Genomic DNA, 23,488 nt, shown 5'->3' on the forward strand with positions numbered 1-23,488 from the left:
TCTTACAATGAATGTGACTGAAATGGCTTTTCATGGGTAAGTATCATTTACAGTTATTTTGTAAAAGTCATTTATATTAATAAGAACAGTTCCTCTAAAATATAGAGAAAATATCATTTTTCTGATTGATATATTCAACAACTAAAGTACTCTTATAAAGAGCAGTTTTATAATACTCATTAGAAACATTCTACCAGGATACCAGGACACTTCTTGAGAATCAAATGTTAGTAATCTTCAGGGAAGATTTTAACACTGAGTCCAGGATCATCCTCATCATTTTCAAGATCATTTTCATTTTCTTCAGCAATACATTTGTCACATGCTTTTTCTGGTTTCCTTTTTTTCTTATGTGTATATAAGGAGTTATTTTTCTCTTTGCTTTTCACTTTGATATGTGAGCTACTACTGGCTTCTCTTTTCAAAGCATTTTGTAGGCAGGTATAAAATCTGCAAAGAAATAAACAATACCACTGAGTATTATTTTTATCATCACCGTGAAATACAGTTACAGAGCTGTTCATGGTTGAGTTTCAGTTGCACAATGTTCCAACACCCATCCCTCCACCAGTGTACATTTCCCACCACAAAGGTCCCCAGTTTCCTTTCCGCACCCCATCCCCCAGCCTGCCTCTATAGCAGGTGCTCGCTCTCTCTCTCTCTCTCTCTCTCTCTCTCTCTCTCTCTCTCTCCTCTTAGGCATTATGGTTTGCAATGCAGATACTGAGAGGTTATCAAGTTTATTCCTTTTCCTATTTTCAGCATATAGGTCTTATCTAGAATGATCATTTCCAACTATCTTTGTCATAGTGGTCTTTCTCTATCCCAACTGCCTTCTTCCCTAGCACTTTAGGCAGGCTTCCAATCGTGGACCACTCCTCCTGGCCCTTGTTTCTTCTCCTAATACTGTCCTTGGGTATTAGTCTCAAGTTTGTTTTTTTTTTTAATTATATGCCTCTCAGATAGCCCGGCAAGCTACCAAGAGTATCCCGCTCACACGGGCAGGGCCTGGCAAGCTCCCCATGGCGTACTCAATATGCCAAAACCAGTAACGACAACAGCCTCATTCCCCTGACCCTGAAGGAGCCTCCAATCATTGGGAAAAGACGAGTAAGAAGAGGCTGCTAAAATCTCAGGGCTGAGAGTAATAGAGACGTTACTGGTGCCCGCTCAAGTAAATCGACGAACAACGGGATGACAGTGATACAGTGATTTTTTTAATATCCCACAAATGAATTCAATCATTCTGTCTGTCCCTCTCCTTCTGACTACTACTGAGTATGCATAGGTTGATGACTTACAATTTAGAAAATCTGAAAGTTTGCACTTACTTTAAAATACAAAATTAATCAATTAAATATTCATGTATTATAAAAATAAATAGTATGCTTTGTACCTTTATGACTTTAGTCAGAAAAAAGACATTTACTTTCAGGTGACAATGGTATCAAATTATAATTATTACTTTTTGAGTTTTGGGGTCACATCCTGCAGTGCTCAGGGCTAACTCCTATCTTTGTGCTCAGGGATCACTCCTGGTGGTGCTTAGGGGACCAGATGCAGGGTCAAGGATTGAACCTGGGTAGGCAGAATATAAGGAAAGCATCATAATTATCTTGTACTCTCTCTGGCTCTAATTTTATTATTTTCTGCAACTGAAACAAAATGTTATTTCTTTGTTGACTATTTGCAACTTGTAATGTGCAAAAACTTTTTTCCCTCTATTCGTCTTTCTAGTGGAAATTTTACTGTTAATTCTGTAATCAAGTATATCTGCTCTCTCCAAAAAAAATAAGCATCATTTCCTTTCTGTTCCCAGTTACCACATAATTCCAAAGTCTTCCTAACACAAAGGCATCTAGTGTTATATTGGAAGGCAGAAAAGAGACACGAATCCACTTCATACCAGGCTTCAGGGAACTGAGTCTCAGCTAATACCAACACAAGTAAGTTTTGATTTATTTACAGGTAAATCGTTCAGAAACAGGATATTATCCTGTAGCTAGTGTGGCTATAGAGGGTTACAGGGGATAAGTTTATCTATATGTATTCAGTGTAGCACCAGATATAGAGTAAGTTCTCATACAGACTATTTTTAGAAAATATAAACTCCATGAGATCAAAAGCCATCTATCTTGTTTTCTGCTATACAATCTATCATGTAATACAGTGCTAACACACATGATAAAAATACACCAAATAAGTGAAAACTACTGACATATGGCAAACATATACATATCCTCCTATATTTCAAATTGGGACTTGGAAGTTAGGAATTCGTTTGTCACTTCTATAAACTATTGAAATGGGCATTATGACAGGAAGTTTTTGACATTTATGGAATAGATTGCTATGTGGATAAATCCTTTTATAAATTTAATTAAACAGATTAGGCTCCAAAACTGCCCTATAAAGCCCTATCACATATATCCAAATGCTTCACCAAATTTTAATATAGTCCTAACATGACAACTCCACATTCTGTCCAAACTACACGCACTTATGGATTTACCACTTTTGTGGACTTGTACACTTTTGTACATGACACCATTAGCACAAAATAAGTAGTTAACAAATATTTCTTCAATAAATAAGTCAACCACAAAGAAAGGCTATATAATAATATGTAATAGTTGGCAGCATAGCAAAAGCTTTGAAATATATTGACATTGAGTTTTTAGGCTCTGCTCCATAGTGACAATCTTCTCATTGAACACATTCTTTATATCCTTAACTGAAACCTTTCCCTTGCCCCAAAGACACCACCTGCCCCACACTACACTTCTCCAGTGAAATGATTCATTCTTTCCATACTCCACCAATTACACAGAGATGAGGTTAAAATTCAGTTAGATCACCAACACTTGTCCAGACTGAATCCTTCCATTCTATTCACATCATCTACCAATATTCTGTTCAGTCCTCTACATTCTTGAAACTGTCTATGGTTTAATCTTTCTCAGCAGGTCGTCCCATTCTTTTGAATGTTTGGCTCCGTTCTCATCTTCCACATTGTCTATTCAGAATGATTTGATTAAAAAAATGATCTAATAAAATGACTCATTTTATCTAGACATAAATCCAGACATGACACAAAATGGGGGTGAATCACCCTTATCTGATCATGTGGCTGTATCTGACAACTTCATTTATCATTCTTCACTCCACCCTGTCGCCAAGTCTTTTTTTTATACCTGAATTATATGTTATTCCTAGAAAATTCAAGATAAGCCTAAATGCCTCATTTATAATCATAGAATTAACAATAGCATAAAATGGTCTGTCAATCACATAACAAAGGTAATTAAAGAATAGGGTGGAACTTTAAGCTTCCATGAAAAAAGCTGAGAATTCCAAACTACATCTTTGGAGCACCAGAAAACAAGTGGTAAAATGGAACAAAGACTCTGAACTGAAAGTTAGAGAGTGAAAACTTCTAATATTTTTTCCTTTTTTAAGGGAAGTCCTCTGGGAAGTCCTCTTGCTCAATAAGTTAAAATTTTTCCCCCAAATATATGTTCTTCCATCGGGCTGGAGCAATAGCACAATGGGTAGGGTGTTTGCCTTGCACGCAGTCGACCCATGTTCAATTCTCCGCCCCTCTCGAAGAACCTGGCAAGCTACCAAGAGTATCCTGCCTGCAAGCAAAGCCTGGCAAGCTACCCTTGAAGTATTCAATATGACAAAAACAGTAACAAGAAGACTCACAATGGAGACGTTACTGGTGCCCACTCAAGCAAATTGATGAGCAAAGGGGGGACAATGCCCGAGCAATGTTCTTCTATCATTAATATGACCCTATATAGCAATCTAAAGCCCAATTCTCAAAGTATACTTTCCTCAGCTTTCAGAGGCAACAAAGAATTTGCAGTATAGAAAAAAAAAAGTATGTTCAAGCAACTATTTCTATTGCTGGTCAAAAGAAAATAAAATTCTCTCTGTTTTTTCTATCTCTGCTGTCAAGATCATGATGTCAAAGGGTGACATACACTTAACTCTCTTCACAAGAGAAGTTTCCAGGCCAGTCCTAGGAAAATGAATTCATGTTTCGGAGTCAGCTAGGGGCCATTTGCAATCAAAAGCTGAGAATTCTTTGACTTCTGAAAGAGGAACCCCAAATTAATGAAACCAAGGTACAGTTCCACACCCTTCCAGACCTTCTACTGTTCACATATACCAAAGGGTAGTCTCATCTCTGTGTGTCTGGATTGTGGCACTGTGGCACTGTCCTCCCGCTGTTCATTGATTTGCTCGAGCAGGTTCAGTAACGTCTTCATTGTGACTATTGTTACTGTGTTTGGCATATCGAATACGTCATGGGTAGCTTGCCAGGCTCTGCCGTGCGGGCGAGATACTCTCGGTAGCTTGCCGGGCTCTCCAAGAGGGCTGGAGGAATCGAACTGAAGTCGGCCATGTTGGCTGCGTGCAAGGCAAACACCCTACCGCTGTGCTATCCAAATCTAGTATTTTAATTAAGAAATAAAAAAAATAGAACTTATGAATATCCCCGGGTCAATCTGTACCAGCTGCTGGAAACAGAGATTAGTGTGCATAATGAGCACACTCAAGTTGCACAGATTTAAAGGGAGCTGCAGGGCTGAGAAGCATGTCACATGTCAAGAGAAAGAGAAGATGAAGTGAGGTGGAGAAGAAGTGCACCCTGGGAGAGTTTTCCTCCAACGGGGGATCATGAAATGTTCCCTCGAAAACAACCCAGACTAAATTGCAAGAATGGATGGAAACTGGCTAAGAAACGGGATGGGAATTTTAAGAAGAGGAAAAACAACAACAACAACAACAACAACAGTAAAGATGATATCCAAGGAGGAGCTTGATACTCAAAAATTAAGCATTTTATATGTAGTAGTATTTACTTCGTTGCAGAGGAATGTATGATTTTCAGCTGTTTCTTTCTTTTTTTTTTAATGGTGAACAATATGAACCCAAGAAAGCTTTTAACCTTGACTCCGTTCCAATTCTAATTTGCTGTCATGTTGGGGTGTTAACCTGTTCTGTCACTCCCATGTGTTTAGTTACTCAGGGGCCTGTTTTTTCTTCCTTGCACTATGCAGTAAAAGCTGATTCCTATTTGCTCCATCCCTGAATTATCATCTGTGTCGTCTAGACCAATTCCCATAAGTCTATGAAGCCTTAGAAACAATACTATTTTTTTTGAAAAGTCAAGTCAGCTAAATTTAGTAAACATTAACCATATTCTCATACTGTTGAGAAAATGATAAATTGTCTCTGTCTTTGGGGAACACAATATAATGTGCTAACTTCTAACTTTATTTTTTGAGTCATTCTATAAATATTCCCAGGGTTTCTACTACAAGCTACACAATATACAAGTTTTAGCATAAGAGATATTTAAAATATGTGTGTGTGTGTGTGTGTGTGTGTGTGTGTGTGTGTGTGTGCACGTGCGCGAGTGTGCGCGCGCTGGATTGGGAGTGAAGTGCTATTTTCACTGTGACTATGATGTAGTGGAAAAAAGAAAAAAGACATGTGCAAATAATAATTGTATTTCAATATGGTTCACATTTCTGGTTTCCACTGGGGCATAAACTGTAATGATACTGGAAAACGATAATAGGAATTTGAGCCAAGGAAATGGTTGTGAGGTTGAGACTAGGATAAGAAAGTTTTTAAGAAAAGGTTAGTGGGATATTTTGATTAAATATATGCAAGAGGTTACTGGATTATATGGGTCATGGTTTATTTGGGTCCAAAACAGGAGGAATTCGGAACACCTATAGTATACAGTAAAGTAACTGAAACTGTGGCCAATAATAGAATTGTAGAGGGTATTTTAACAAATAGACAGAAAAATCCATAAGAAAGTCAAGAAGCATGAGAAGGAAGGGAAGTAGCACAATGATGCAAGAAAAACTCTTAGCAACAGGTACACTAGAAAAATACTCCATGTTACTAATCACCAACATACGCCTCAGAGACGTGGGCCCTACAAAAACAGGACGAAAACGCTATTCAGGTATCCCAAAGAGGAATCGAAAGAGCTATGCTTGGAATTCACGTTTCACTCAAGTGAGAGAAGGAATCCGGAGTTCCGACTTCTTTCGGATGATCAAGAATCAGGGACGCTTTCTCATTTGCCAAGGCGTTGAAAATCAGATGGTCCGGACACATAATGAGATTTAGACAGGACCGCTGGACTAGAGCTGTTATCGACTAGATTCCACGAGATGTCAAAAGAACGCGTGGCCTCCCACCTACAAGATGGCAAGACTTCTTCATCAAAACCCTGAACAACCTTGAGACTCTGTGTTCCTGGAGCAAGCAGATGCCATTGGGCTACACTAGCACAAGACAGGAATGAATGGAGACATTACTGGTGCCCACTTGAGCAATCTGAAGATCAACTGGATGACAAGTGATACAAGTGACACTAATCACCAAGAAAAATTCAAATTATAACGACAGTAAGATACCACCTCACACTAAAAGCCTCAGAATGGCTATTACATTAAAAAACTCAAAGATAACAAGTGTTATTAGCAAGAATGTAGAGAAAAGGGAAGACATGTTTGCAGGAAGGAAAGAAAAATAGCACAGGTCCTGTGACAATGAGCATAGTGACACTTTAAGAAAACTGAACGCAAAATTATCCTCTGATCCAGTAATTTCACTTTGGGACATTTACCCAAAGAGTTAAAAGCAGGGATTAAGAACAGGTATTTTCCACATATGGTCATAGTAGCAGTATTAGCACTGTAGCACTGTCTTCCCTTTGTTCACTGATTTGCTCGAGTGGGCCCAGTAGCATCTCCATTGTGAGACTTCTTGTTACTGTGTTTGGCATATCGAATGCATCACAGGTAGCTTGCCAGGCTTTGTCGTGCGGGCAGGATACTCTCGGTAGCTTGCCAAACTCTCTGAGAGGGAGGGAGGAATCGAACCCAGGTTGGCCGCGTGCAAGGCAAACACCCTACCCGCTGTGCTATCGCTCTAGCCAGTAGCAATATTAGCACTTACTTAAAAAGTTGGAAAAGCCCAATCTTCACTTTCACCAGCAAAATGCGGAATATGAATACTATGAAATATTATTTATCCTTAGCACCTTAGCACTGTCCTCCCATTGTTCATCGATTTGCTCGAGCGGGCACCAGTAACATCTCCATTGTGAGACTACTGTTTTTGGCATATCAAATAAGCTACGGGGATCTTGCCAGGTTCTGCTGTGTGTGTGGGATATTCTCGGTAGCTTGCCGGGCTCTCCAAGAGGGATGGAGGAATTGAACCCAGGTCGGCCACATGCAAGGTAAACTCCCTACCCGCTGTGCTATCGCTCTGCCCAATATTTATCCTTAAAAAGAAATAATATTCCAATATAACCTGGTGAACCATTATGACATTATGCTAAGTAAAAATGTCCAACACAAATGTCTAATATATATATATTGTATGATTCTACTTATATGAAGTACCTAGAATTGTCAAATCCATAGAGTCAGAAAACAGAACAGTGCTTATTAGGAACTGTAGCTGAGAAAAGGAAGATATTCTTTAGGGGTACAAGGTTTCAGTTTGGGATAATGGAAGGTCTGGTGATACAAAGTGGTGAATGCGGCACTGTAACACTGTCCTCCTGTTGTTCATCAATTACTTCAAGTGGGCACCAGTAACGTCTCCATTGTAAAGACTTGTTACTGTTTTTGGCATATCAAATACGCCACAGGGAGCTTGCCAGGCTCTGCCGTGCCATGGGATACTCTTGGTAGTTTGCCAGGCTCTCCAAGAGGGAGAGAGGAATCGAATCTGGGTCAGTCACGTGCAAGGCAAATTCCCTACCTGCTGTGCTATCACTCTATGCCTGGTGAATGTGGCAGTTGCATAATATGTATATACTTTATGTCAACTGAAATACCAGCATAAAAATAGCTAAAATAGTAAAATTCTATGTCATGAATGTTTTAGTACCAAAAAAATAACAAAATAATAACTGATTAATTTAATTTTTCCCAATTTATTCCTCTCAATTTTATATTTTTTTACCCTTATTATTTTTTTATCCGGGATAAAGGATACCCGTGACATATTCGATATGCCAATATTCTGGTCTTTTATTCTTTATTTGACATTTTATAAGTTAGCTAAAAGCATGTGGTTAATTTTAGTTTTCTCATAGCTAACTGATGGTTTCATTCAATCCACATCTGTTCTGATCTTTTATTAACATATACAAAGATAATCTTCTTCATGTAATTGTAAATATATCTTCAAATATCTTATTTTTCAGTTGAAAATCATTTTTACATGAAACTATCATACTCTTCACACTAAGGATTAGGGCTGGGAAATGTTTTTCAGAAGTAAGACCATTCTATTAAAAATATTTTACCTTAACTTTGATTTTCACATCCAGGCTACTCTTTGTTGTTGAAATATAGATTAGAATTCTCTTAAAAATTCTCTTAGAACTATCTTAACTGTGAAACTTTGGTCTTATGACAAACCAATTTTAGCTGATTGCAGAACTCATCATCTCTAGCATTTATTATTTTTTTTCTCTTTTCAATATCAAAAGAGCAACTCTTTTCTGCATTTGGTAGAACGTACAGATGTTCGCAAAGGCGCTCCCTAATTGGTTCACCCTTTCTGAATTCACATATAATCTTCTAATCAGTATCTTAAGACACTTTTTACCCTTCTTTAATTTTTTCCTGATTTTATATGATGAGCATGGCTTTTCTGATAGCAGCATGCAAACTATAATCTCAAAACATTTTTTTGAGTCAATGGATTTAAAGCATAATTTGATTTTATAGTTGGTGAACGTGGCTCAATTAACTTCACCAGGTGTATAGTTAGTTGATCTTGGGCTATATTTATAATCTAGTTGAAATTCAAGTAAGGAAACAGAAAAATTGATTTGCTACCTCCTATGTTTTAGCAAACAGTCTCACTGGAATAATATCTAGCAACTATAGTAAACTTTTTGAATAGCGCCAGTAAGTGCCTACAAACAGTTCAGATTCTGTCTCCAGGTGGAGTGGCTGAGTGCTCTGCAGGTGCTTACTAGCATCATCACTTTATTTACAATGTTTGCTCAAAGCATCCTTCAGAGAGGCAACCCCCAACTTCTGTTATTTTCCAACCAAGTTTCCACTAGAAAATTAAACCCTAATGACATAAGCTATCTATTATACAGAATAAACTACTCTCAATGTATCTAGAAAAAAAAATTCCTTTCAAAGTTTCTACAAAGATACAAATTATAGATCAACCTTGCAAGAACATGAATAATGGTACAAATGAGGAGGTTCAAATGAGGAATCAATTTTGTGGTTCAAATGAGGAGTCCTAAGTGACAAAACCTGGATTATTATGGGTTTATTCTCTATATGAGTCAATGAAGAAAGAAGGGATCTCTGGTCTCCAAAGACTTCTCATGGTAACAACAGGGAAAGGGACCATCTCTAACATACACCAATATTGTTCTTTAAAGGAGGAATTTCCCCAAATTAAAGATAAGAAGATGAAGTGAAGAGAATTGACTGAATATTGTTGGAACCTTTATTTGAACTCATAATTTGAATTCAAGGCTACCTCTGAAGCCTTGTCTCATTTTCCACACCAAGCTACATTGTTACTCTTAACACTTCCTGCTGTAGCTGCTTCCAAAAAAGTTTTAGGCACAACTGAATTTTAGACAAGCAAGTTAAAGAATAGCATTCCTTCATGTTTTACAGACTATGAGAGTGGCTAAACAGGAACATACTAGAAGAGCTGTACTATAAAGTCAGTCAATGAGGCTAATAAAATGATTTGAGTGAAGAAAGATGCAGTAAATAAAGAAGGGGAAAGAAAACGATTCGAGGTTTATTTAGTCATAGACTGACTTAGTAACAAGATGGTCAAAGGAATAAAAAAAAAAAAAAGGAAAATGACATTAAGGTAGACATCACTTTTTGAATACCCCAGAAAAAAGTCAATAATTTGCTGAGGATAGATCAGAAAGCATTTATGTTTACATATATAGATATATACTTATAATATACCATTTATATATATCTATATCAGTATATTTTAAGTATGAATATTTATAAAACTCTTCTTAGCAAAAAGATTTAAAAAGGAAAATAATAGAATAGTTTCATCTAACAAAAGATCCAGGTTAAAAATAAGAGAATTATAAAACTGTGAATGAGCCACAACCCTCATATGGTCGATTATGAAAAACCCAGATTGAATCTATGATAAGATTTGGCCCCAAAGGTATAAAAAATAAAGGTTTAAAATTCATTTAGGTAAAAAGTTACAAGATCTTCTTCTCAATAGGAGATTGTATTAATTTCTAGTAAATCACATTCTTCTTTCCCAGAAGCCTTCAACTTAGTCATTATGGTCCTTGTAACTATGGCCTCTCTTATTTCAGTGATTATCTTATCTCCTACTAATGTCCGTAGCTGGAAGTCAAGGGTGCCACCCTGCACCTCCCCCCCACCCCCACATATTCTATCCCATATCCAGCATAATCTAACCTATGCTTTTCCTTTTTCCTTTTTAAAAAGGAGGGTAGGACTCCCCTGGGACTATTTCTGGTAGTATTTAGTTCTTTGAAGCGAGATAGTTCAGTGCTAACTCCTGGCAGTGCTTGTGTTTACCAGGACCTCACTCTGCAGGGCTAGAGGTGCAGAGGTAGAGAACATGTATGCTGGGAACTGAACTCAGGACCTTGTTCACACAACTCCTCAGAGCTATTTTCATAATTCAATGCTTACATGCTACATTGACCAACTTTTTTTTTGGGGGGGGGAAGGGTCACTAAGGGTACAAAAAAGCATAAACTGAAAATGGCATATCTATTTTTAAAGATAACCAAAGCACAGAATAAGAACATGGAAATACTGAATTAATATACCTTTCAATTCTCTTCTTATTTTCTTCCATTTTCTGATTTGCTAAATTTAACACAAAGGCGATGTATTCCTCAGATACCATCAGTTTTCCCTTTTGGCTTAATGGAACTTCTAAGCCATGTGTGCTCCGGACAGCCTATAACAAACAAACAATTTAGGTACAAAGATGTCTACATTTACGAGAGACACTGAAAATAACTACAAGACAGTCCCAAACAGGGCTGTGTTTAAACAATTTAGTTCCATTACAGCTTTTAAATTTAGACTTTGATGTAATTTAGCTAAACTCAGTGGCATCAAAAGAGATTAGATTTTTTTTTATTCTATAAAGTCATTTCTAAAGAAAAGGAATTTTATACTTTATCTTTCAGAGAGGTAGATAAAATCAAACAATCCAATAACTTTAACAGTTTCAATCTCACTAAAGCTTAGAAAGCTCCAATACACATTTTGAAGAGAAGAAATAAAAAGGAAACTCAACAGAAGCTTCAAGAGAAAATAAAAGTGGAGTGAATAGCACAGAGCCTCTTAGCTTGGCTTAAGCTGTGTTGTTAAGAGAATAAATAAGCATCTTCTATCAAAAAGCGGTTCCATTGTTTTAGGGCTGCCAATTTAGTCACCCTGTTGATGAAGCAGCCAGTAAGTTCCAACTTGATTCTAATACTGGATAAAAGGTTAAGAACAACAATAAAAAGTATTACAAAGAATTGAAACTCATTTACTGAAGCTTGACTAAGCATCTCCTGTGATATTCTAGGCCTCCAATAAGATGTGGAGAAACAGGATGAATACAACATGGTTCCTGCCCTTAGAAGTTCACTCTAAGGAACAGGAAATACACAGATAAGTAATTACTTTATGAGAGGTGTTCCAACAGGAGATACACTATTGAGAGATGAGCATAAATAAGGTAGACATAGAATAGTTTACTATGTAAAGCCCAAAATCAGACAATGCAGAGGACATTAGACTCGGTGATCTTTTCATTATATCATAATCATGCTTACTGAACAAGATTGTGTTCTTATATGAGGAAAAATATCTGGAGACGCTGAATTTTTATAAAGAGGGAATTCTGGTGGCACTGGTACCTGAGAGACTGAATAATACGGAGAATAGGAAGATGAATCAGAAGACAACTGGAAAGACAGAGATGAGGGAAAATGAGAGTTCAAGAAGCAGTGGAGAGGTGATTTTGGGAGAAATAACAGGCAGAAGTTACAGAACTTGAAACAAACATCATGAAAGACAAAAGAAGGGTAGCTAACAGTGCTTATGGTCTCGCTTGGACTACCAGATTTTTAAAAGATAAAGCCCAGTGTTTATCGACCTTTATCTGACCATGGCCTCCTTCAGACTCTCTCCTTCTTGGGCCCCCATCATACTGATTAGGCCCCTAGTCTCATGTTGTGTCCCCCCACCCACACACATTTGCATGATTTTCATCTGGGGCCCCTTTGGTATATCCTAGAGCCCACAAGTGGAGCTATACGACCCCTGGTTGAGAAATCCTGATCTAGTCCAGAAGGCAGCAAACTCTATTGGTGAAAGGTAAAGAGTAAATGTTTTTAGATTTGTCATAGGTCACCATTCAAATTTGCTACTACAGTACAAATGCTGTCTCAGACAATAATTAATCAAATGGGTATATTGGGATCTAGTTCCTTAATGGGTTGACCTTGGCCTTAGCAGAGTAGTTTGCTGCACCCCAGATCTATATAGCTGAGACAACTCAGGCCCTGAGGGATTAAAGAGGTTTTTGCCCAAATTCATATAATGTAATGTAGGGAAGTTTAAACTCAGCAATCTTTCCACTTCACCATCATCATGCTTATTGAACAACATTTTAACTATTTAGAATGAGAAGGATGAATACTGTAAGATAAGACCTCAGTTGTAAAACTAACAATTCTGGTGCATATGCTGCCTGAGCACAGGTGTCGCTCGCATCTCCCCTCTTGAGATGTGTACTTTCATGTTTTCACGTCTAATGCTGGGATGTGTGTAGGGGCTCTCTCCGCCCTTGGGGAAGCCTAGGTTCTCTCTTGAGCATGTTACTCTCCACTCTCTCCCATTTTATCTCCCTCCTTCCCTTCAAAACTTCCAAATAAAAACTGTGTAATTTCAAAACAAAAAAACAAAAAAATCTAATAATTCTGGACTTAATTCCCAGGAGGAAAGAGTAGTAAGTCATTTATTTACATACTTATTTTCTGTGATAGGAATTGAATCCACTGGGCTCAGTATCTCCTGGAGCAGCCACTGTTTCCCCAAGTGCAGTTTAAGAGCACCTCCTTGACCTCCCAAATTTAATTTTCTCTAGACATAGAAACGCTTTTACTTCTTTGGAGAGCCACATCAGATTGTGTCAGGGCTTATTCCTGGCTCAGCACTCAGGGATCACTCCTGGGAGGTTCTTAGGACCCATCCATCTGGAGTGCCAGAGACTGAACCAGGTTGGACATGTGAAAGGCAAATGCCCTAACCGCTGTACAAATTCTCTAGCCTCCCTATAGAAACCTTTTTAAAGGACCAAAAATAAAATGTTTGGAGTTGGAAAGACAGTACAAGGGTTATGGTACTTGCCTTGCACACATCCTGCTCTAATTCAGTCCTTGTACTGCATCTGGTCGCCAGAGCACCAACTGGGATTGATCCAGAGCACTTCTGGGTGTGGCCCAACACTTCCACACTTCCCAAAATATATTTGTTGTGAGTACTATTCTTAGCCTTGTATTGCTACTTCCTTCTTGTTACAGATTTAGATTGGCAAGTTAACTTCTTGAATGGTGGAGGGGTGGGGCAGGGAGTGGGAAGAGAGGACTAGTCCTTGTACCCTGATGATATCCCAAGCACAAAGCACATTTTCTAGCCCTTGAGCCATTTCCATGGCCCTGCAAATTAATAGTTCATCGAATCACTATGAATTTCAAAGTTACAAATTTATTCATAATTGAGTTTCAATTACACAATGTTCCAACACCAATCCCTTCTCCAGTGACACTCTCCCCATCCCCCAACTCCCATCTTGGAAGGTTTTTTTTTCTTTTTTTTTCTTTTTGGGTCACACCCAGCGATGCACGGGGGTTACTCTTGACTCTGCTCTCAGGAGTTACTCCTGGTGGTGCTCAGGGGACCTTATAGGATGCTGGGAATCAAACTCGGGTAGGCTGTGTGCAAGGCAAACGCCCCACTGTGGAGGTTTATAAACGAGGGACTACACTCATTTAAAAGATTTGAGGAGTGACGAAGTAACTAAAGGCAGAAATCTAATTAGGTCTATTCAGTCATCCGGATCATTTCATGCTCAAAAAATATTTTTGCTGAAAAATATCTTACCAACATAGTCTTTCCTTTCTTTCCTACTGTTATGCCAGAATTCCGGAAACCAGAATCCACTGCCACAGTATGCTGCAAGAAAATAACATTTGTTAAATTCTGATAATCTGGTTTAATCATGTAAACTGATTAACTCTACAGGTTAGCCTGAAGAACTACAGAAATATGTCTAACCCAAAATCTATATGAAAATAAAATCAGATGAAAAAACTAACCTTGCCCTAATTGTGGTAGAATTAAAGGTTAAAATTAAGTCTACCCGATAGAAGGACTGCACTCATTTGTGGAACATGAAACAACATAATATGAGGCTGACACCTAAGGATAGTGGATATACAGGACAGATAGACTGCTCCATAGCTGGAAGCCTGCCTCATGAGCAAAGGGAAGAGGGCAGGTGGAATGCAGAGGGGATCACTAGGAAAAAGATGACTGAGAGAATCGGTCGGGATGGGAGATATGTGCAGAAAGTAGATAAGGGACCAAACATGATAACCTCTCAGGGTCTGTGTTGCAAGCCATAATGCCCAAAAGTAGAGAGAGATTATGGGGAATCATGTCTGCCATGGAGGTAGGGGGAGGGTGGGAAAGGGGGGATATACCAGGGATATTGGTGGTAGGGAAATGTGCACTGGTAGAGGGATGGGTGTTTGATCATTTTGTGATTGTAACCCAAACATGAAAGCTTGTAACTATCTCATGGTGATCCAATAAAGTTAGAAAAAAAAATTAAGTCTACCCACACACCTATAAATTCAGTGATAAAAGTTTACCAGCATCTGAGCATCCTGCAACGTTTGACACTGCACATGAAGAACAAACGGTTCAAATTTCAAAATGGCATCTCCATTCACTTTCTTCAGAGCTTCAATCTAAATAAACAAGATGCAGTTATCAGCAGAAACCTTGTCCTTTGGTGACACTAATGCCCATGAAACGTCAGTTTTTCTCAGACTTCCAGACTCATGCAGCAGACTATTGTCAGCGCAATTAGTCACTCTTTTTCCATCCTCTAGAAACCCATTTGTCTGCCTATTTATTTGGGGCCACACCCAGTGTTGCTGATGCTACTCTTAGCTCTGTGTTGGGGGGAGAGGAGGGGAGCTCCTGGTTTTTCTTGGGGAAACATGCAAGGCCTGGGATCCAATGCAGGTCTCCTGAAGGCAAAGCATACACTCAGGCGTTGTCACTTATTTTAAGAAACCCAATTTCTAATTCTCCCATAAACCTTTTGTCTATCCATATCACTACAAAGCAATCTACCACTAGAATTCCTTAACAGATTTCTCACTAAGGAATAGTGATGTAGAGACTATATTAGAAGGTCTGTTGAAATGATGTGTTGTTAAGATTTTTGAAGAACATGTATTATATTTTTGCAAGAATTCACACAAGGGAGTTATTTCTAAGAATCCTTCTCTCACACCATCTGATTCTGTTGAGATTGTTAACTGTGAACCTGTCATTCATCAATTCCACTCAGAGATATTCCTCACGGTATCAGAAATGTCACAAGGCCAGGTCTCTTTATGAGTATAATCCATTCTACTGGCAAAATAATTGATCTTAGGGACACTAACCCTAACCCAAACACAATGACTCAAAATCAATCTTGAAGAATGATATAGGAAAAATATGTTTTTCTGATGAGGTTGCTCACAGGTTACCTTCTTTGACACAAGGACATTTATAGCAAGGATCATTTATAGAAAAAAAGAGGAAGGGCAAACATGCAGAGAAGACTAATAATCAAAGACAGAGATGGAACAAATACTCTAAAGACACTTGAGTACCGTATCCACAATGGCCCACTCAGTCCCTGCCAGTTAAGTCAACTATTCTTTTTTGCTAGAGAAACTTAGAGTCGAGTCTCTAAATTCACTGGGAGTGTAAAGTGCCTAACTAACGCTAACTTAAATGAACTCACCAAAACATTTAACTTTGGAAACTTAATAATCCAATGCAGATAGGAAATTTTAAAGAATCAATCCCAGCAAATAATGAATATTTACATCAGCAAGCAAGCTCATAATACATAATACATAGTCTATTTCCTAACTCTCTGCCAAATTATAGAATCATGGCAGAACGGAAATTCAACATATGTCCAACCTTCATGAACTCTTTGCTGCGTCCAAGATGTGTTTTCTTGAGCAGTTTTAATACTTGCATAATATACTTTTTATTTCCTATAACTCAAAACAGTCATTATAAAAAATGTTTTTATGTTTTATATTTCTCAGTACTGCAATTGTGCAGCAATCACACTGAATTTTGTATTCTTTTGATAGTATTTAAAGCAATGGTGAAATAAATATTTATTTTTATAGTTATACTTAGACTTCTTCGTCAAGATCATGAACGATCGGTTTGAGGCCCTTCATGTTCCCGGAGCGAACAGATGCCATTGGGCTACACTAGCACGCGACAGGGACAAATGGAGACGTTACTGGCGCCCGCTCGAGCAAATCAACGACTAACGGGAAGTTAAGTGATTAAGTGATAGTTATACTTACCACATCATCTTTTACACACGGTTTGTGTGTAACTAGTAGCCAGCAACAGTTTTGTTTCTGAATCTCAAAACCATTTGTGCCCTGAAATAAGTAACATGATTTAGTATATCACATAATGTTTACAGGGGCCAGAGAGATAACTCAAAGGGCTGGAGTATACAAGCATTGCAAAGGCCAGCTCCCAGCACCAAATCAAACAAGGGAAAAACTAATAAACATACTGTAATGCATATAATAATAAATTTTTTAAAATACTAAGCACAAATGATGACTATAAATATCACTTAGAACAACTCAATAGACTTCAAAGTCAACCCCAAATATAAAAAGATACCAAATTACTTGAGATAGAAAAAAAAATTTTCCTAATGAAGGTAAAAAGGCCTGAATAGTTTTAAAAATATAGCCATAATTTTGTTAGATGCAAGGTATCTTCATAGGGAATTGTACACTAGTAGTCCAGTTATGGGCTGGAGCGATAGCACAGTGGGTAGGGCGTTTGCCTTGTACTTGGCTGAACCCGCCAACCTGAGTTCAATTCCTCCGCCTCTCTCGGAGAGCCTGGCAAGCTACAGAGAGTATCTCACCTGTATGGCAAAACCTGGCAAGCTACCCATGACGTATTAGATATGCCAAACACAGTAACAACAAGTCTCACAATGGAGACCTTACTGGGCCCGTTCGAGCAAATCGATGAACAATGGGAGGACAGTGCAGTTCAGTTATATATTTATTTGGCTAGCATAAAATATTAAAGATATTTTTTAATTCTCATAAGAATTAAAATTAAAATTTTTTTTACTTTTTTTGGTCTGTGGGTTATGTCCTACAGTGCTCAGGAATTACTTCTGTTTCTGCACTCAGGAATTATTCCTGCTAGTTCTCGGGGTACTTCTTGGGGTACTACCATACAGGATGCTGGGAACTGAACACTGATCAGCCGCATGCAGGACAAACACCCTACTCGCTGTACTATCTTTTCATCCCCAGGAAAACATTTTAGACAGAATAAATGGTACCTCAATTCTGTTGTAAAATCTCAGACATTTCTTATTTGTTTTGGAGCCACTTCTGGCTGTGCTACGGAATTACTCCTGGCAGGGTCCTGGGAACCATATGGGGTGCCTGGTGTAGAACCTGGGTCAGCTGCATGCAAAGCAAGTGCTACAGTGCTACATAAGAACACCTGGTTGCAATAACACATCGAATCTACTCACTCTGTGCCGCCCACCTGTTACATGTATGCCATTCAGGATTAGGTTTTTATATAAAGTCTCAAAGGGCAGAGCTTAGAACAATCAAAGTTTCAAGAAGAAAAATGTTTTCCCATCAATTTGTTGCTTATTATCTGAAAGGAACTTGAGTCTGGCGCCTTAGACCACTCGGCCATCCTGACACAGCGGGTAGGGCGTCTGCCTTGCACGCAGCCAACATGGCCGACCCGAGTTCGATTCCTCCGCCCCTCTCGGAGAGCCCGGCAAGCTACCGAGAGTATTCGATATGCCAGACACAGTAACAACAAAGTCTCCAATGGAGACGTTACTGGGCCCGCTCGAGCAAATCGATGATCAACGGGAGGGCTTTTATTATTATTATTATTATTATTATTATCTGAAAAAGTCTTCCTATGCAAAGTTCTTTTAGGCTCTTCTTAGGTATGGTGGGTACAACTAGTTTCTATATTCCATGATACTGGAGAGTGGAAGCAGTAACACACAGCACTTTTATATCACTATATTTCTCAAGCGGGCCCAGTAACACTGTGAGACTTGTTACTGTGTTTGGCATATCGGATATGCCACGGGTAGTTTGCCAGCCTTGGCCGTGCGGGCGAGGTACTCTCGGTAGCTTGCCGGACTTTCCGAGAGGGGCACAGGAATCAAACTTGGGTTGGCCATATTAGCTGTGTGCAAGACAAATGCTCTACCCGCTGTGCTATAGCTCCAGCACACTATATTTCTAAGTAAGTAAATATTTATATAAAATGGGTCCATAAGAGATGTTGTTATCTGGCCTTGGGAGCCAAGATCTCTGCTTTTCCTAAATAACTACTTTTTGTTAATTTACCAAGTGATTTTAATCTGAACTTGAATTGGTTGCTCTCAACCTTAGAACCAGAAAGTAAAATCATGTTTAGCACAATTACATAATCTAATGAAAAGTTTGAGGAAATAAAAAGATCTGTGGCTTCATCTTATATCCACTGGAGCTTCATCTTATCTATATTCCTTTTGTTCAGATTTCCCCTGCTTTTGTAAGCTGCTCCAAACTGTTCTCGAAATGGAATTTAAAAATAAACAAAGCAAAGTAGACAACAAAATAAACAAAAAGTTTCAGAACAAGTCCAAAGGCAGTTCAGAAAAAGCAGCTCAGGACGAACAGCATCAGTGTTCAAGATGAAGGGAGTAGTTTAGGGCAGTAACCCAGACAACCAGAGATGGGGACAATATCACTGACACCATCCTCCCGTTGTTCATCCATTTGCTCGAGCGGGCCCAGTAACATTGTGAGACTTGTTACTGTGTTTGGCATATTGAATACGTCACAGGTAGCTTGCCAGGCTTTGCCGTGCGGGCGAGATACTCTCCGTAGTTTGCCGGGCTCTCCAAGAGGGGTGGAGGATTCAAACTCAGAACTCGAGGACAATATAGTGAAAGCAAAATCAGGTAAATATCAGACGCAAAAACGTTTAAATTCAGTAAATGCAGACGCAGAGAAGTAATGCAGATAGGGTTGCAAGTAAACTACAAGCAGTTTAAGATTCTCTGACATTGGAAAAAGTGAAAGATTTCAGTATAAGTGAATGGTGCACTTCAAAAGACTAAGCATGGTAAGTGTGTTAGCAATGTGCAACATGTGGGGTAGACCACTGTTCAGGCACCGGCTTGAGAACCCCTAATTAGGGCGACAGGGCAGGTGAACAGCGTAATCAGAGTATCCAGGTGAGATAGGGTAGTGGTAGCAGACAGCGAGTTCATTGGAGAGGGTCAGTGGCACACAAGTCAGTAGCCAGAGCCACGGAAACAATATAAAATATGAGCAGGCCTGACTATTAAAGTGGGAGAGCAAATGATGGGTGAAGTTATTTAAAAACCAGTGAAGTTCTCTAAAGAATGAGCTTCTGAACATGCTCTTTCACTCTCCATATTAAAATAGCGATAGCACAGCAGTAGGGCGGTTGCCTTACAAGCGGCCTACATGGCCAACCCAAGTTCGATTCCCCCTCCCCTCGGTGAGCCCGGCAAGCTACCGAGAGTATCTCGTTGGCATGGCAGAGCCTGGCAAGCTACCCGTGAGGTATTGGATATGCCAATCACAGTAACAACAAGCCCCATGATGGAGACGTTACTGGGCCCGCTGGAGCAAATCGATGAACAACGGGAGGACCGTGACCGTGAATTAATTCACAGCTAATTTACAGTGTCCTTAATACGGGATCTAAGCACAATGCTAAATGTTTCGAATCATCCTATTTCTCTGAAACCCATGGTCCTGATTATTCTCAACTGGAGAATAGAGCTGGACGGGGCTTACCTTACATAACCTTCCTAAAGTGACACCTCCTACCATTTCTAAAACTTTTCCTGAATCTAGGCTTTATCAAACCCAAACTCGGAGTTGGCCCAAAGTCTGGGATTATGTACATTTAGCCGGAGACGAGAGCTGTAATAATTGAGAAGGCCGCCAGGAGGCCCTACTGGACTCCTGACCCCTGACAACATTCGAACCAAGTAGAAACGGGGATGGGCCGAGCCGGGTAAGAGAAAAACATTCGTCTTTTACGAGGAAATTATTAACTCACGGCACATGCAGAAAACCAAATCATTTAACCCTTGCAAGACCAACAGTTTCCACACTACTGGCGGCGTGTTAGAAACTCAGACTACCGGAACCCATGGAAGACCTACAAAATCAGTTATTTATCTGTATGATCTGCAGGTGATAACCAACATTTTACACAGCACTCGGCCTCGCCAGGAGTCATCTCTGAGCTCAGAGGCAGGAGTAAGGCTGGGGCACAGCTGTGGGTCCCCAGCGCAAACCAAAGTAAACGAAAAGAAACCAATACCATCCACCAGAAGGTCAGAGAGAGGCTGGATTGGGGCGCGGCACTGAGTGAGAATCGAGTTCTTGTGTGCCGCTGACTACCCGGCAGTAACTGAACGGGGCATGAAGGAGCCTCACCCCATCTAGGAGCACGATGCGGCCAGAGCAGGAACTAGTGGTGAAAAACTGTTCCCGCTCGTTCAGGAGCTGCACAAGCTCTACCACGTCCTCGTCCAAACTGCCCTTCCGGCTGAGGTCCGCTTTGCTCAAACACTGCGCCTTCCATCTCCGGAATTCTGCGCTACGATCCATGCGATGGGGATTAAATACGGTCCGCGCTCTCTCGTTAGCGCGCCCCTGGGGGCAGCCATATTGAGACCAACGGCGGCCGAGAAGGCCCCAAATTCCTCGACGTTACAAACTCGTGATAGTCTCGTGCCTCCTTCTGTGGGCGGAGCGAGGCGGAGTCTGCAGAAGTCGGAGCCGTGCAGCCCTGCCCACTTTTTCAGTGCGACCCGGCGGAGCTCGAAGAAGTGTGAGTTCCCTGGTGTACCAGGTAGGTGGATTCAGTGATTTAGGCGGCCAAACTCCAGGCAGTTTCGTCCGCAGGAAACCGTAGGAGTTTGATTTGGGCTTCGCCCCTGCCCTGCGCAGAAAATTTGTGAAATCGGAGTTCGTGGTTCGATCATTCCCCATAAGGAACTGCAAGTTCCTAAACGGTAAATCACCCGGAGTGTTTTATCCCCACCTCCGACCCTCATGCTGATGCAAGTTGCTGAAATTTGGTAAATCACCAGGGAAGCTTTGTCCGCACCCCACTTCACCCACAATCCCCTGACCCCGATCACACCGATCACTGGCTTCTAGCAGTAACTGTTTTGAAGCTCCACATCTTAGAGCTCCCATCTGCCCTTCCGACATCCCTGTAAGTCGCAGCCCGTGTCCACCTGGAACTTCTGTGCAGTGGCCTGGACTGGGACTTTCCCTGCCACAGTGCTGTCTGTCTCTGCAGCCAGAGTTCCTGGCCCACCCAGCTGGGTCCATCACCAGGCTTTGGGCCTACAACTGCAGGAGTCCCTGAGCGCTCCCCTCCCGGGCCTGCCTACATGGCTATTCAAGTTGCTTTCTTCTGGGATGAAATGTGTAGTTTAGTCCCCATCTCTCCTAATCATTTTCAAAGAAAAAAAAAATTGACAGTGACCTGTTAACATGTGTCTGGATGATTACCCGCTTAACTAGAGGAGACTCATCTTGGTGAACAGAGAATGTGTTAATGATTGAACCTGTTTAATGTTGAAGTTTGGACTGCTGTCCCTACAGAAATAACTGATCTGATTCACACAACTGCCAGGACGATCCGTGAGTGGTCATCGGTGGTAAATCCCACCAACCTCTGGTCCCCCAATACCTGGAGTGCAAGCAGAAATACCTATTGGAGGTACAGTTTAGTTAAAGAATACAGCGATGTGGGACTGGCCTGACTGCAAATGCTTAGGTCTGCATAACAGACTTTACTAAATGCCGGAGAACTATAAGGAGTACTGTAGCTACTATAGCTGATCCTCACAAGGGACCTTTGCTTGAGAATACTAGCCCCATTCTGCTGATAAGGAAGTTACTCATTTTCCACTAGAATTTCATACTGTTTTTCTAGTCGGCTCCCTATCTTAATGCCCTTGAGAAAGTTCAGACACTTAAGCAGATGCTTTGACAATAAAATGTATACTCTTGTGTGCATGTTAATTCAGTTTTCTGCTTCTAACTCACTTCGTCTCACTATCACAAAATATACATCTAAGACAATAAGGATCCTTCTTCCCAGCATTTCAAAGTGTGAGATGAAAAGGATTATACATGAGCGGGAAATTATCACCTAATATTTAAAGCATAGAATTTTGGCTCTAGCACTGCTTCACAGTGTGGCCCTGCTGAGTTTTGAGTCTTGATCTCTCTTAGGATATTTTTCATTCCTAAAATGATGTTATTTTTTCTTCACTTTTCCATATACTAAGAAATTGTGGTTTAATAGTTGTTGCTTTTCAACCTGTTGTGAAAACAGTTGTCTAGTTGGAGTTGAAAAACCTTAGAAGAAAGTGGTTCTTATGGCACTTTTAGAATGATTCAGTATTTGGTATTAATGTTTTGTTTAAACATCTCTGAACTCTTTGAAACTAAAGGCTTAATAAGTAGATCCAACTTGAGTAATACAATCTTTTACTCTTATTATTACTTTTTTTACATAATTCTTGTGGGCTGGAGCGATAGCACAGCGGGTAGGGCGTTCGCCTTACAAGCGGCCAACATGGCCGACCTGAGTTCGATTCCTCCGCCCCTCTCGGAGAGCCCGGCAAGCTACTGAGAGTATTCGATATGCCAGACACAGTAACAACAAAGTCTCCAATGGAGACGTTACTGGGCCCGCTCGAGCAAATCGACGATCAGATCAATGGGAGGGCCTTACATAATTCTTGTATTGTGAAGCAGCTTGATGACCCTGTGGTTATTGAGTTAGTTCACAGCCAAGTACAGATTAGAGCCTGATCTATCAGAATGACAAAGGGTTTTTTTTTTTTTTTGCGGGGGGGGGGGGGGGCGGGGGGGAGGGAATAAGATGTATTGATGCACAGTAGAACACAGAACTGTCCTGGTCGTGCCCCAGCAGATCCTGACAAGACTGCTAAGGAAAGGCAGCAGTATCTGTAT

The 23,488-nt window shown here is 40.1% G+C and overlaps 2 protein-coding genes across 5 annotated transcripts in view; one reads left to right on the plus strand and one right to left on the minus strand.

Annotated features, from left to right (window-relative positions):
• TYW3 (tRNA-yW synthesizing protein 3 homolog) lies at positions 1-21,232 on the minus strand. Its single transcript, XM_056122888.1, has 6 exons — positions 20,924-21,232; positions 16,739-16,819; positions 14,996-15,094; positions 14,223-14,294; positions 10,886-11,019; positions 1-450 (listed from the first exon to the last, which is right to left on the minus strand). The coding sequence occupies exons 1-6, from the start codon at positions 21,095-21,097 to the stop codon at positions 228-230; spliced, it is 783 nt and encodes a 260-aa protein (XP_055978863.1). The 5' UTR covers positions 21,098-21,232; the 3' UTR covers positions 1-227.
• CRYZ (crystallin zeta) overlaps positions 21,232-23,488 on the plus strand; it is a 26,434-nt gene continuing 24,177 nt past the window's right edge. The window contains exons 1-2 of one of the 4 annotated variants that reach the window (XM_056122883.1): positions 21,232-21,341; positions 22,106-22,223. The gene's annotated coding sequence lies outside the window, so the exon portion shown is untranslated. Of the gene's footprint in view, positions 21,342-22,084; positions 22,224-23,488 lie in introns of all 4 variants that reach the window. The other 3 variants (XM_056122886.1, XM_056122887.1, XM_056122884.1) reach the window with 3 other exon arrangements.

This window comes from Sorex fumeus, unplaced genomic scaffold, assembly GCF_029834395.1.
Source record: "Sorex fumeus unplaced genomic scaffold, SorFum_2.1 ptg000047l, whole genome shotgun sequence".
Taxonomy (NCBI): Eukaryota; Metazoa; Chordata; class Mammalia; order Eulipotyphla; family Soricidae; genus Sorex; species Sorex fumeus.